General features: G+C 39.9%; 1 protein-coding gene across 1 annotated transcript; it reads right to left on the reverse strand.

Annotated features, from left to right (window-relative positions):
- Nucleotides 1-5,202: 5,202 nt before the first annotated feature.
- On the reverse strand, nt 5,203-15,675 carry LOC134586356 (protein kinase C theta type-like). Its single transcript, XM_063441829.1, has 8 exons — nt 15,388-15,675; nt 11,728-11,898; nt 10,152-10,243; nt 8,532-8,594; nt 7,846-7,981; nt 6,859-7,035; nt 6,105-6,233; nt 5,203-5,334 (listed from the first exon to the last, which is right to left on the reverse strand). Exons 1-8 carry the CDS (start codon nt 15,673-15,675, stop codon nt 5,203-5,205), a joined length of 1,188 nt encoding a protein of 395 aa, XP_063297899.1.
- Nucleotides 15,676-16,170: the final 495 nt, after the last annotated feature.

A 16,170-nucleotide genomic window follows, 5' to 3' on the forward strand; every position in this document is an offset into this window, starting at 1 on the left:
TTCTTTAAATTAGTGGTGGAACTAATGTAGAGAGGACTGTGGTGCAAGAAATTGTTTTGGACAGGTGACAAAAATAATTCTTGCACCACAGTCCTCTCTACATTAGGGGAGCCTTCCCCCAGCACAAGGGTGGCTGAAAGGTAGATTCCCATCTGTCATGCATCTCCCATAGCAACAATTTGACCATCCATGCTGGGTTTACTTTGTGGAAATGTTGTGTGTGTTTGAATGTACGCTTATTTTTTGTATGGAGTGTGTGTAAAGTGTTGGTATTTGAATGCAGTTGTGTATTTGTATATATTATTGCCTCTTGGAAGCAGTGGCATACTTGTGTGTAGAGTGTTTGAATACAGGGGTGTGTGTGAGGTGTTTGAATGATGGGGTATATTTGTGTGTAGATTTGGTGTTTGAATGTAAAGGTGTGTTTGTAGACAATGGCGGTGTTTTAATACAGGGGTATGTTTGTATGCAGTGTTGATGTTTGATTGCAGGGGTGTGTTTGTATGTAGTGTTGATGTTTAGATTTGAATGTTTGATATATACACAAATACTAAAGCACAGATACACGTATACACTGATATGTACATATACACATACACATTGACACACATATGCACTCATATACCATCACTGATACACACACAAATACAGCCACACACAGATAAACAAACATACTGGCACACCCATACAGACAGGGCTGATCTTATTCCCATTCCCCCTCCCACAGTGTGTATACGAATACAGAAAATATATTGAATCTTATTATGTGTGTGTCAATGTGTTTGAATGCAGGGGCATATGTGTGTCTAGAGTTTTTGTGTGTAAATGTAGAGACTAGTGTGTGAAGGGTTAACATTCTTAAAAGGGTGTGTGTGTGTGTGTGTGAATGCAGGGGTGTTTTGTACGGTGTGGCACTGTCTGTAGGAACTAAATGGCAAATTTGTACCCCTCATGGTCTGTAGCCCATTCCAAACTCCCAATAGTTGGTAGCCCATTAATGTCCATCAATGTCCCATAGCGAGTAGCCCTTTCTTCTCCCCTACTTGTAACTGGTAGATGTCTATTCTTTGCTCTCGGTAGTTAGTAGCCCATTTCCCCTCCCTTATAGTTGATAGCCTATGCTCCCACTTCCCATAGTTAATAGCTAATTCAAAGCCTCTCCCTCTAAATAGCTGGATCCCATTCTCCTCACACCCATTAGTAGTATCCCTTTCTCTCCAGCATAGATAATACCCGCATTCTATCCTCCAGAAATAGTACTCCATTCTCCTCCTCTCCCCCATAAATATTACCCCACCCCCCCATAGGTGGTATCCTATCTTCCCCCCCCATAGGTAGTATCATATCCTCTCCCCTATAGGTAGTATCCCATCCTCTCCCCCATAGGTAGTATCCCACCCTCTCCCCCGTAGGTAGTATCCCACCCTCTTCCCCGTAGGTTTTATCCCATCCTCTCCCCCGTAGGTTTTATCCCACCCTCTCCCCCATAGGTAGTATCCTATCCTCTCCCCCATAGGTAGTATCCTATCCTCTCCCCCATAGGTAGTATCCTATCCTCTCCCCCATAGGTAGTATCCTATCCTCTCCCCTATAGGTAGTATCCTATCCTCCCCCCATAGGTAGTATCCCACCCTCTCCCCTGTAGGTAGTATCCCACCCTCTCCCTATAGGTAGTATGCCATCCTCTCCCCTGTAGGTAGTATCCTATCTTCTCCCCCATAGGTAGTATCCTATCCTCTCCCCCATAGGTAGTATCCTATCCTCTCCCCCATAGGTAGTATCCTATCCTCTCCCCCATAGTTAGTACACCACTCTCTTCACCATAGGTATTACAGCTTTCTACTCTAATCACACCTATAGATAGTCACTGATTCTCCTCCTTTCTCCCACCCCAGCCATTGAGGATGAAGCTATCCCCTGTACCTGCTTGAGAGCCTCCTGAAGTTTGTGCAGTCCTTCTTAGGGAAACTCTGCGCGGCTCAAGCTACCGTTTGACTGATGACATCAATTCCGTCTGCCACACGGAGCTGCCCTGATCAGGTACCGCAACCATTTCCCCGGCACAGGCTCTGCTCCTGGAACCTCTGCCGGCTTCTTTACAGCCCCAAGAGCTGTATCAGCCGCTGGAGTGTTCGTTTTGCCATGGCGCCATGTGCGGCCACACAGCTCGAACACGCCAAAGACCAGCCCTGCACACAGACACTCACATAGGCACACACACACAAACACACTGGTAAACATTGACATACACAGATATCGATACAAAAGTTGTAATTTACATATCTATCGTCTTCATTCTCCCGCACGGTATGTAAGCTGGGTGAAGCTGGGTAATAATTTTCTCCCAGCGCTGGACACCGACATTAAAGGGGCCGGGTCACGCTGCTAAATGGGTGGACTACCCGATGGACCCCCTAAACCCTGCAGGCACTGGTGCAGCCACACCAGCTACAGTGGCGGTAATTTTGCCACTTTTTTTAAGCCCATTTCTGGGCTATCTTTAATTTAAAAGTTACTGGCTGGGTTATTGGAAATGTCATGCTTTTCATTTGTTTAAGAGCAGTGGCTTGTATGATTCTACAACTCATATTATCACATTACTTCCAAATTGAGTGAGGGGCAAGACAAGCATTACATATTTACTAGACCTGGGCATCCCTAGTAGTGTAAATTTAAGATGGATGTGGCATACTACGGAGCACATTACTATTAAGGAAAAGTATCTCCACTGGCACATAGTGCTGGTGGCGAAGAACTCCTGGTAGTTTAATTATTTGAACAGGCACCTACATACAGGGCCAGACTAGGACAATAATTCGGCCCTAGCATTTTAAGGCAGAGCAGCTCAATACTAGTCATCATTGGCACACACTGACCCCAAAGTGTGCATGTCAGGACATTTCCCTTACATGGCAGCCCATTTGCAGGGCTCTTATAAAGAGCACTCACATGGGAAAAAATGTCCTGTGTTTGACACAGTGAAAGCTATTCTTATGATACACGTCTTTTGTGTTTGCTGGTGACTTGTGTCTGGTTTCTCCATGAGTGGGACACAAACCAGAGATCATAAGAGTGACAGTGTTAAAACAGGGTAGAGTGTGTGTGTGTGTGTGTGTGTGTGTGTGTGTGTATGTGTATACGGAAGAGACTACATGTGATGTTGTATCCATATGGAGGTTGCTTGTGTTAATGTGTGTTGGGTAGGCTGCATATGGTGCAATGTGCATGTGGGATTGTGTGTATGTCAGTGTGGATGGGGCTGTTCGCAGTCTAGTGTGTGTCTGGATAGTGCAGCAGTGTGTACCGGTTGTGTGGGGAATGGGGTTGTAGTGTATTTGTAGATAGGGATTATACAGAATTTGTAGCGGGGATAGGGAATGTAATGTGTATGTGTGTGTGTGTGTAGAGAGACTCTAGTATATGGGAGGATATGGGCTATACTATGTCTGTGGTGGATAGGGGGTGCACTGTGTGGGAGTAAGGGACTTTGCTGTATAGGGTAAGGCTGCACAATGAGAGGTAAGGAGTAGTAAAGGGGTGTACAGTAAGGGTTATGGGTGCTGCAATGTGTAGGGTAAGGGGCTGCACTGTGGGGTGGTAAGGGACTGGGTGTTGCACTGTGGGGTCTGCACTGTGGGGATAATGGGCTTTATTGTGTGGGTAAGGGGCTGCACAGTGGGTTGGTAAAGGGCTGTATAGTGGGGGGGGGGTAGGGGATTGCACTCAGGGCTAAGGGGCTACACAGTGAGTGGGTAAAGGGCTGTACTGTGGAGGGCTCTGTGGGGGTGGTTAGTGGCTGCATTGTGGGGGTATAAAGGGCTGTACAGTGGGGGGGATGGAGAATGTACTGTGAGGGATAAGGGCCTGGACAGTGGGGTGATACAGGGTTTTATAGTAGTGGGAAAGTGGCTGCACTGTGGGGTTTAGGGGCTGTACTGTGGAGAGGTGCTCATAATATTGGCATACAGTAGTAAATAATTATATTAATTTGTTACGATCCCTTCTCTTTGACTTACCTTGGGCCAGGAAGGGGAATGACCCCAGGGGTCCTCTTGGGCGCACTGCACCAGCAGCGGTGCTCTATCATTGCTTTGGTAACCCACAGATATGCTCTGATCACTTCAGGGAGCATTTCACTGCATGCTCCCCATCAGTGCAGAGGCTTGATCTCCCTGACTACTGTGGAACCCTTTCTTTGCCGACCGCGCAATGTTATCCTTGCACTCAGCCCTGGAGGGGCCGGCAGGGAGATGATGTGATCTCCCTGGTCAGCCCCAGTCCATGGCCATCGTGAACCATCAGCATTCGCCCTGTTTGCCCGATGGCCAGTCTGGACCTGCCTACTTACTGAAGTTTATGGAAACGGAGACTGTGCAAAAACTTTTTTATTTTTATTTTAAAAATTAGAATGAAAAGAAATGGGGGGCTTTTTAAATTAACATTGACCTAGTATTAAAAAAAGCAGTGCGGCAGCTAGCTTTGTGCAGCTTATTTCCACCACAGTCAGTTTGTAAGAAAAAATGCAAAATTAAATAAAATTCACAGCAGCCAGTTACTTTCACTATTTGCTGCTAAAACCAAATTAAATGAAATCTCACTCACAGCAGTTTACTTCACTGCTGATTGTGAATGAAAAAAAAATAACACAACCAGTTAATTCACTGCCTGTGCAAAAAATAAAACCTAATACTGACAGAGCAGTTACCCCACTGCCTGTATAGTTAAAATAAAAGAAAATGAAAACACTGACAGAGCAGTTACTTCACTGCCTGTATAGTTAAAATAAAATAAAATAAAAACACTGACAGAGCAGTTACTTCACTGCCTGTACAGATTAAAATAACAAACATACAAATAAAAAGAAAAACACTGACAGAGCAGTTACATCACTGCCTGTACAGACAAACACAATCCAAATCTCACTGACACAGCCAGTTACTTCACTGACTGCACAAATCATAGTTTAAAAGAAAGTAAACACTGACTGTGATATTGATGTTACAGCACTATCGCTTTCTAGGTAAACGAAAGGTGACTGGAGTACAACTAAAACGCTGGGCAGGTCTACCCTCATCCCTTTCAGCTTGGAGCTCTCTACCCACAGCCCAGGAGACAACGTAACGCCGTAACTTTACCTTTTCTTCACGGTCCCTCGTTGTCAGGGAAAGAGATGTTGAAGAAAATTCACAATGCTGCAGTAGGCTAGGAGAGGGTGTTAAAAGAAAATCCAAGAAACAACTGCCGCTGCTCTGGTGGAATAGATGGAGTAAATGCTTCGTATCGAGATGTTAGGGTCTCCTGTATTACACGTGATATTAAGCTCTCCAGTGGTGGCTATAAAGAGAAGACATAAGAAGTTACTGTACTATTTACACATTGTACAACAACACATCCAATAAGAGTTACCATTCCTAGAAAGCAGTATAAGTACACCAATACGGATGTAAAAGATGGCGGAGTGAGATTGCAGAATGCCAAAAGCTATATGGATAAACTGGTGTAATTTTCCTATTATCACAGTGTTCTAGCCATAGTGCCAATGAACAAAAGGAAAAATTAAAGGCTAGATTGCTTCAAGAAACACTATAGTGTTAGGAATGCAAAACTGTTTTCCTAACTCTACAGTCTCCCTATGCTTCCACTGCACCCAGGCCATGACCACTTACCTGATTCCAGCGCTAGGGTCCCTGGGTGCTGGATCAGGGTCCTCTTTCTTCGACCTCAGTGTGATCTGGAAACCTAATGTGGATTAACAGTGAGCACCACCCCAGCATTAGGCCTTCCACACCGTGCTTTCCTATGAGGTTTTTCAAGATAGTTGGGTACAAAGGGACAGGCACAGCTGTTTGGTTAGGGACAGCGGTGTATGGATATGGCTGGAGTGGACACTTTAGAGCTTGCAGTGCTGCCAAGTTTAGATATTGTTTGTGTTTCTGGGCCAATTACCCCATAATACTCAGATATACATAGTCCCAATCACAACCAGTAATCCACGGTCACACCATATTAGCCCTTTGATCGTCCCTCTTATCTTTTCATAAACTAGTCACTCATTTTGTTACATTGATTTTTCTGGTCTCTGTTTGAAGTTTCCGTATACTTACTGTTCTTAGCACAAAGGGGGGATCTAGCCTGCCAGCCTCCAGCTCATCCCAGTCAATGGACTGGAACAAAGGATGGAATCGGATGCTGCTAGCTGCCCCCAAGCGCTGAGATGGATTTTTGCACAGGAGCTGCAAATGGAAGAGTAGAATGTCAACAATAAAACTGCCACTGCCTTTGTTTATTTACTAAAACACATGCAAACACAATATAGATATCTGTAAATCTGTATGCAGTATCACAAGGTTAAAGGGACATTCTAAGAATCAAAGGTGCAAGATTATTACTAGTACACTCGCTTTTATCTCCACTCGACTTCATATGTTGAATGCAGTGTTTAAGGTTCTCCTGCTCTCAATAGGAGACACTACCTAACCCAGCATCAGTTCCCGATTCTCTCTAGTTTTAGTCATTTTATCACTGTGTTCTTCTTGATTGTTTAGTTGTGTATATATGTCATTCCCTGAAATCCCCTCCTTAAATATTATCCTGTCTTATACGACTTTAAGGAATCTTTCCAGCTATGGACTGCTGGTATGAGCTATAAGCATTTGACTGAATTAATATATCTTTTATCTTTTTTTTTCGATATTACCATATATAGACACCATTGTCATTTATGGCCATTCCGTGTCACTCTTTGTTAATAGTTTTCTATAAATATATGTTCTTTTTTTTTAGCTGTGCAAAGAGTATGTTTTTATAGAATTGTTATCTTTTTCAGGACATTAATCTAGACTGCCGGATCATACACACCTTTTTCACGAGATCTTTGACCTGTTTTCTTTGACACTCAGGGTGGTCTGTGGTGTCATGAAGCATTGTTTGGGCAGCATTTGGATTTTTTGGAAATGCTCTCTTGGCCAGTTTATGAAGGATTAGACCATAGGCCCACCAATCTACTGCAGCATTGTATTTTCTTCCTTTCCGCATCTGCCAACATAATTTCAGAAATGATTAGTCAAGTGTTTCCTTACAGGAAAGAAGGTATTACTGTCAAATATCATGCTGTTCTCATCGTCTGCCTATTAAAATAGGCAACTTATAAAAAATATATATTTCACTACAAATGTGCAATGATTCGGAGCAATATGACTGGTTGGGAAAGTATAGACAATCACTGAAGGTGTTTTTCAATTTAAAAAAAATGTCTTTAAAGTTTGACCAAGACCAAGCCAAGCACTATTGCCATCAGCCATAATAAATAAAGAATACAACTTGGTATATGCACAATGTGGAGGTGAATAAAAGTGCTCAGACACCTAAAAAGTGGTATCCCCTACACCACTTAAAACATAATTATACATACATAAAAAAGGTGGAGCTTTCAAATGTTCAGGCAATGTTCTTTTAGATTAATTTATCTTTCTGCGGCACCGGTGTTCTGTCTCAGGCCTGAGGACGGGGTCACGTGACCGCGTGGAAGGCAGCAGAGACAGAACACCGGTGCCGCAGAAAGATAAATTTATCTAAAAGAACATTGCCTGAACATTTGAAAGCTCCACCTTTTTTATGTATGTATAATAAATAAAGATGTTAACCCATGCTTATTATAATATCAACCATAATACCTTATTACAAAGGAGAATAACATGAGCATTGATAGAAATGTTGAATTCTAGTTCTTCATCTTCATAGCTATAAAGATCTGTTTAGCTATAGAGTGATTGTTGCTCTTGGTGAGGTGTAATATGATCAATTCATGTAGCCTCAAACCCAAACAGTAGCCATGGTCAATCCTACCTCTGGAGCCATATAATCTACAGTGCCTGCGTAACCCTTTGCTTTCCTCTTGCCGTGCATCTCCAGCGCCAGTCCAAAGTCGCCTATCCTGATGTGACCCACTTCATCCAGCATGATGTTCCTTGGCTTTATGTCTCTGTAGAGAGAAATATCATACGATTTATAGTTTATTGAAGATCTGTCATGAAACAGGTCGTTTACATGGCTTACTAATAGTAAAATACTGGAAGTATGTACAAATCTATTTATGAGCTATAGCCAATCAATGAAATAATGCCCCATCAATTCACAGAGAAATGAAAGGCTGCTTATACCTGAATTTAGGAGACAATTTAAAAAAGGATTTTGTAATTAAGTTTTAATTAATGCAGTTTTCTACATTTCTCTTAATCAGGTGGACTAGAAATGACCATTCTGCTTCTTTCTTTCTTATCCTGCCCTTCCTTTTTTCTGCTCTGCCCAACACGAGTACATGTTTTTCTCAAACGTAAGTAAAAAGCCCCTTCTTAGTGTTAAGTTGAAACGGTTTGTAAAATGCCCTCTTACAGGTGAAGTGTGAGAGCAAAAAATCTTAACTCACCTGAGAGAAAGGTAAAAATGTAGCTAAACAATATGGATAAAAAAAGGACCGCACAGTGTAGAGAGAGCAAGCTTATAAATATATCGCTTAACGAAGATGTGTTTACCGATGCACAATGTCGTGTTGGTGGAGATATTGGAGTCCACACGCAATCTCCGCAGCGAGGAATCTAAGAAACAAGAATTCAAATATTAATCAACAAAGTATTTAATATAAAATTAACTTACTTCTTAAAATGAGATCTTCCTAAATGAGCTGACCTAGGGAAAATCCACTGTAATAATTTATATATATATATATAAAATCAGAGCTCTCTCCTGCCTACATTATTCACTTTTCTTACTGTCACATATACTTTTTCTAGTATTACTGGTGTGAATACTTTTTATTATCAAATATGTTTCTATTGCAAACTTCAATAATATTTCTCTGTATAACACGTGTATACCTTGTTAGGACATCTATACCACACATAGCAGGCATCTTCTTATCCCTTTCATTGACTAGCTTCCTTTATATTTGCTATTACTCATTGTGACCATTTTCCATCTATTTACATAGCTCTTACATGTTCGGTTGTATGCAAAATGTCTTGTGCTTATCTGATGTTCATATTGTTGCCTAGTGTTATGTGTAAAATCAGTATTATATGTTATGAGTCTATTTAGCACCAGTTGCAGTAGGTTTTTGTCTATTTTGAGCTCCTCGGTATATCTATATCTTTGATCTGCCTCTAATTACAGGTTTTTTTCTTCAACAGCTTGTCTTTCTCACTCTGTATTGTCTATCACTGTAGGAACTCACACACCGGCATACTTGCTCTAATTTCACATGTTGATCACTGGTTGCATGCAGCACACACTGTGATTTCACTGTTTACCTTTAGACACTTCAGTCACACACAGCCACAGTCCTCTATCTCCTGCATCTCCTCCTATTTGTCGATTCTCGGCTTCTACGTTTGATGATCGATTGGACTCATGTACAGATATGCTTTAGCTGAGATACTTTAGTAACAAGACTTCACTCTTTCTACCCTTTCCTCCTTGTTTATATGTCGTTGTTTTTATACCCCGACACTCTTTGTTATACATTGTATGCTTGTTTCTTAGCAACACTAGGTGTATGTGCCCACACCTTTCTACATCATCACGCAAACATGGGTTCATACTGAGTTAGCATTTTGTAGAATATTTATATTCAGAGTATATTTATTGTATATATGTTTCAGACTCACTGATGTTCCTAATTTTTCTAAATTCTTTATCTATGGCATTCGCCAGTGTCTACCAAACAATGCTAATAGTAGAAAACGTGGTGGTGGGCAGCTGTATATTGTTTATTGATAACTGTCTCCTTTCACTCCCACCCAAATTAATTCCTTTCCAATCCTCCTGTCAATATATACAGTGGCTCGATGTTGAGAATTGTACTTCTGTTCTTTTAATAGAAAAACATTATTTAACATTGTTCCAAAAACTTTAATGATATTTTTAATCTGTGAATGTTTATGTTGGGTGATTTGGTCATTATTCAAACTATTAGTATTTTATTTGAAACTTCAGGGTTCCTTTACCGACCCTCTTTTCCAAAAAAAAATCTTTAAATGTGACTCTTTCCTCAGCCCTTGTCATATTTCTTCCTGTTAAATCTTCTCATTGCTCTGACCCATATTTCCCCTCTCATCGTCCGGTCTCCATTTTAAGCATTGTCTTTTAAGACTTACATTGCAATGCAAGGTTCCAGTCTGAGGTTTCTTTTCAGGAAGCTGTCAAGATCACCACCATGCAGATACTCCAACACGTAGCATAGATGGGTCTGGTTGACAATAAAATACAATGGGATATACTTCACAACACAAACACTTAAACACCAAACAGAAAACTTGTTAAAACATAATTTCTCGTACTTTGCAATTATTTTTTCTATGGCAATCTAAATCCTAGAGCTGTGAAAAAAAAAAAACGATGGTCTGTTTAAGGAACCAACTGTAATGGAGTGCCTTTGATTACTGTGTTTATGCCATTTTGAGAAGAAAAAAAAAAACATGCGGAAACATGAATGCCTTGATTTATAATCCTTAAAACCTATTAAGATTGGAATATATATATATTTAAAAAAAAAATAACAGATAAATCAGAATGTAACCCAAAACTGACACTAGATGTTTTCTAAGAGTAAATTTGGTGATACCACTGATCACTCCTGAATAGGCAAATTCGCAATAATTTTTTGCTTCCCGTTAGCCATGAAATATCGGAAATTCAATTCTTCACCTAAGTTTTGAAATATCGAAACTTCAAAAAAAGTGCAAGAGTTCAGAATGTTGGCAAATACAAAATTATAGCGTTTTGGCATCAAGTTGAGATTGGCGCATTGAAACATAATTTTTGTTCTTGCCAGCACAAACATGATCCTCTGCATTGAAACTGACATGAGAACCCTCTGCAACGACTCCTAGGGTTGAGTGTGCTGTTTCTCTTTGTTCCTGAGAGATGGAACATTCCTTTGCCACTTTTATTAGTGTCACTGGTGCCAGGAATCTAGCAATCCCTCTGACACTGCACTTGAGAGTTCAGCACTTTTAGTGCTTAAGGGACTGAGCATCTCTCTAGTACTGTAACTGCTATTCACATCAAGTTAACAAAATACATAGCACAAACACAATTAATATTGCAAACTTTGAAAGAAATGTTTAAAATATAGCCATGTGAAATATGCAAATAACACAAAATAAGTACAAATTTGAGCATTCCATATGTAGCCTAATGGATAATGCAAAAATTACTCTTTCTAATTATGAGTTGCTAATCTTTCTTAATCTGGATGGAGTTAGTGAACGAGCTAGGTATGGGTTAGAAACTATACAAAATCAAGTCCTGTGCTTAAACGCCCACTACTCCTGGCAGCAGCAGTGACTATGGTACACATAAGCCCCAATACATACAATATAAAACAAAGCAAAAGAGTTACTTGCTCACTATCCCAAATCCCTGTGGACATTTAAATAACTGGAGGCTTTTTAGTATCACTCAAAAATACCCTTCTTTATCTCATTAGAGATTTTTACCTGTTAGCTGAAGACAGGAAGGTGAATTTTTAGTGTAGGATTATTCACCTAAGAGGTTTGCCTTAACGTGGCAGGTGAGTTTATAGTAGGCACAGTGCACAAGTAACTTTTTTTCTTTTGTATATATTGGTTAGAAACTAATTTGCCACAGAAAATTTAAAGCAAATATCTGCAGATATATTGCTGGTTGGTTTGTTTATGGAAAGTTGATTTATCACCATTAAGGAATTACCGGGATCTGAAACGCTCCATAGGCTTTGGTTAGGTAAGGACTTCCGGCTGCCATCTCCAGCACTCGACGTTCAGTGAGTGTCCTCTCGGAGGCTTCAGTGAGAAGGTCTTTCTTTCTCACTATTTTCAAAGCCACCACCTTCTTCGTTGTTTTATCCGATGCCAGGAAGACCTGAATGACACATAAATAAAACGGCTTTCAGAATGTTGTGTCAATCCTTGTGTGATAACATATCTATTAGCATGATGTATTTAAAGGAAAACTGACACAAATGTTTTAAATGTAGCAAGCTATATTTACCTTAAAGGACACTATGGGCACCCTGACCAGTTCAGCTCATTGAAGTGATTTGGGTGCATAGTTCAAGGCTCCTTGACCCTGCAAAGGTAATTATTGCAGTCTTTAATAAACTACGATAATTACCTTTGAGGGTAAACTCCAACTCTAGTGGTTTTCTACCAAACAGCCACTAGAGGGACTTCCGGGTTATTAGGTGACATTTGGTCGCCTAACTGACGCTGGACGCCCACACGCTATGCATGAGGACATCCAGTGTCATGTTAAACCCCCTATGGTAGAAATACTAATGCAAACATGGCCATTGCCGTGCATACGCATATTAGGTCTTCCCTGCCGGATGACGTCAGCAGGGGAGGAGCAGAGGCAAACCCAAACCAGCGCCGACAGGGCTTTAACTCCTTCTGCAGCACGGGGGTGAGGGCTGTGAGGCAGGGGGAAGCTATGGTGCCAGGAAAACAACTTTGATTTCCTGGCACTTTAGTTTCCCTTTAAGAAACCTACGGTGTCGTTATTATATTACAGACTTATCTTGTAAAATACATTACTATTTTGTTTTTTAGCCTTTCTCCTTTAAACTATCTTTAATATGCCCTATGATCTCATTACACCTAACTTGATCAAAAACACACCAGAGTAGCTGTGCACAAATCCAATCCCTGCCCTGTTTATATACTGAAGTCTGTACCAGATATGGCTGATTGAAGCTAATGTATCAGATTGTGATAAAAGCATATTCATTCACAGTGTTTAGCATTCTAATGGTATATCTAAACCATTGGCACCACTTATAATTTATAGCAGCGATGGCGAACCTATGGCAGGCGTGCCACAGATGGCACGCTGAGCCCTCTCTGTGGGCATGCTACCATAGATCACTGCTAGGGTGCCCAGCGGTGTATTCACCGCGAGGCACTGCCTTATGGGCGGCACTGCCTTATGTTCTGGGGGACCCAAGAGCTGGCCGGCTGGCCACCTTTGGGCCCCCCCATGAGGTGGGCGGCAGCTTCTATTGCGCAGCAACCTAGCGCTGCTTAGTGATGCCGGGAGCCAGAATATGATGTCAGACCACTCACAAATCCACTCACTCTTTACTTGCTAAGGTGCTCCTCCAGCCTTTTAACAATACATACACTCATAGAAGGGCACTTACTGGTCATCTTAATTTGCAAACTTTATTCACCAATTGATTGATTTATTCACCAATTAATTATCTTGCGTATCTGCCCCCTGCCAAATTAAGAAGTAATGCGTGCACGCTCCAGACACAGACACAGGTTTCGGGTTAATAAAAAACTTGAGGAATGTTTATTCTGAGGGGACGGCATGCCCCTTATAAAGCAAAATTACATCATATGCATTGTCAGAGATAACATGGAATAATACATCAATAATTGGAGGTCTCCCCCAGATTCCAGCGCCATCTTGTTAATAAGGGTGTTAGTCGATGTCAAGGGGAAACTCCCTAGTGGCCATTTTAGGTAAATCACATATAAAGTTGAATAATGCTGATTGTAGTTTTGCTGAGTAAATAGGCATTTTACTAACATAAATTGGGTTAATATTTTTGTCCACAACACCAATGTTCAGTAACTTTACAGTATCATCAACGTTTCAGTCCTAGTCCGGATGAGGACCGAAACTTTGATGGTATGGTAAAGTTACCGAAAATTGGTGAATAAAGTTTGCAAATTAAGAAGACCAGTGAGTGCACTACTTTGAGTGTGTATATATATATTATTTTTTTTACCACACACGGAGAATATTGCTGTAATTGAACAGAATATTTTTATTATAGTAGCGCACATCAGCTTTAGAAAATACACAGCAAAAATACAAATATCAGCACAAACAATAGCACAAACAAAAAGAGAATCCAGTGCATTGGTTCTTAACAGAGACCCAAATGTTACAAATGATACAGTATTAGCTGGGTGACCCATTGTACAATCACATAATTAACACAGTAACTTCCTGTGTATTGTAGTATGTAAGGAAGTATACTCTATAAAGCTTTATTAAATCTTCAAAATGTGAAAATATCCTCTATTGCACTTCTATTTATTCAATCCATAAAACATAAGCATAGTAAATGTTTTCTTAAGTAGAAATGATTCAGTTTTCATAACAATAGACTGTGATACAGTTTCCATTGACATTTAGTAGAAATGTATCTCTCTCGCTATCCTACTGTATCTTTGAGAATGTCCATCATTCCTATCAGGTCATGTGACCAGGAAGTAGCAATTGTAGTGACAGTTGGAGTGAATTAAACTGGCCATAATTACAGTGAAAAATCACAACAAACACTATCAATTTCCAGTACTACTAACTAAATGACAATTAAATATCCAACAGAGGAACATGTAAGAAATATGGAATTTATTCACCAAAGAGTATGTTGATGTCAATTGAGAAGGCAATATTATTTGGGTTAAAATGGGTGAAGGCCTACTTTAAGCTAATTTTTATAATTCTTCCCATTACATACTGTTTAGTGAATTAACCCTCATCTACCTATTGTTCCTGTGTTACTGTGTAATTGTCTCATTTATTGTACATTTCCCCCCTTTCATAATATTGTAAAGTGATGCAGAATTAGTTGGTGCTATATAAATGCCAATAATAATAATAATAATAACCTTGTTTGGTTTTTAATACTGTGCACTGCCCATAGAACTAATCTTAAAATAAAGTAGAGACAAAATGGGAAGGTGGGACCTCCCACTTGAAAAGTGGGGGGAGGCAGGTTTCACTGAGATTACAACCGATTAAAAAATCATTCTTAAATAGAAGATATTTTAAATACAATTTTATTAGAAAAATGGTTAAAGGATTTATACCAAGTAATAATGGATGAAAAAATTATCTAAAATAAAAATGTGTAACAAAAAACAAACAATAAATGAAAGAAAGGGGGGCAGGTCTGGTCTTAATTATACCAGTGCTAGTCTAATTTGTAACGTTACACAGAGTTATGCCCGTATTACTCACCTAACCCTATCTAAACAACAGAATAGGTTTTATAACCTATCTCTGAATCTAATTTTTCAATAAATTTTCTCATTGATGCTAAAATAAATTGACATAAAGTTCAATCTTACAGGGGAGCAAACAGAATATATTAATATATTTTCAAGTTAAAACCAGCAATAGATGAAACTAAGTGACCACAATCAGAGACAAATCACATGTTTAAGCTTTTGAATATAAATCTTTAAATGATTTGATAAGGGTGTACATCCTATAACCAATTATTGAGAATTATATTAATCAATAATGTGTTACATCACCCCTAAAAATTCAGTTTCTTTTGTAAAAAATATATCTGCTGTGTAAATGGATATTTCACAAATTGCGTACCTTTCCGTAGCCACCCTTGCCAAGCAGTCGGTGGAATGTAAATCTCTCCAGCGAAAGAGATGAATCCAAAGATGGACCTGGATCTTCTGGAGAGTTGCTGATTTCTCCATTAATTTCCTCTTCACTCGCGCGTTGTTTTCCTTCTTCATCTTTAGGTTCTTCTTTCTTCCTTTTCTTCACCTGTAGCTCTTTCCTGATGTCACTGTCCTTGTTGTCTTCTTTTTGTTGTGTTCTTCCTCTGCTCTCTACGTCTTCAGCGGTCCTCTTCTTCGTCTTCTTACCATCCATGTTTGAGTTTGATGGTTTTAATCCACGAATTGTCGAATAAAATTTTTGCCAACTGTCACCAATCAAAATCTCTCTCAAAAGGTTTGAAGTTAAGTGGCAGGTGCATGAGCCAAGTTCTATGTCATGAGTTCTAAAGTGCTCTGATTGGTCAGAAACTGCATCGTGTTGTTTATTTTGTTTATTTTTAAATCCCAATGATTGTTATTTTTATTTTTTATTCATCTTTCATAATAAATAATTCATATTTCTTAAAACTTTTTGTAAATGTATAATTTCAAATATATTTTAGGTTTAGTGTTTAGCTTCTCATCTATGCCAGTTGTGCAGAGCTGGCAGTAAATATGGCCACCTCAGTAGAGATCTACATGTCCATTTTCTTACTCGGTGTCTGAGTGCGGCACACTAGGCCTTGTTACTGCACCAGGTTGTGTGCGTGCATCCTTTTGACATCTATATTTAATCTGTACAATTGCTGCTCACTTAATTAGGAAATTG

This window comes from Pelobates fuscus, chromosome 2 (genome assembly GCF_036172605.1).
Source record: "Pelobates fuscus isolate aPelFus1 chromosome 2, aPelFus1.pri, whole genome shotgun sequence".
Taxonomy (NCBI): Eukaryota; Metazoa; Chordata; class Amphibia; order Anura; family Pelobatidae; genus Pelobates; species Pelobates fuscus.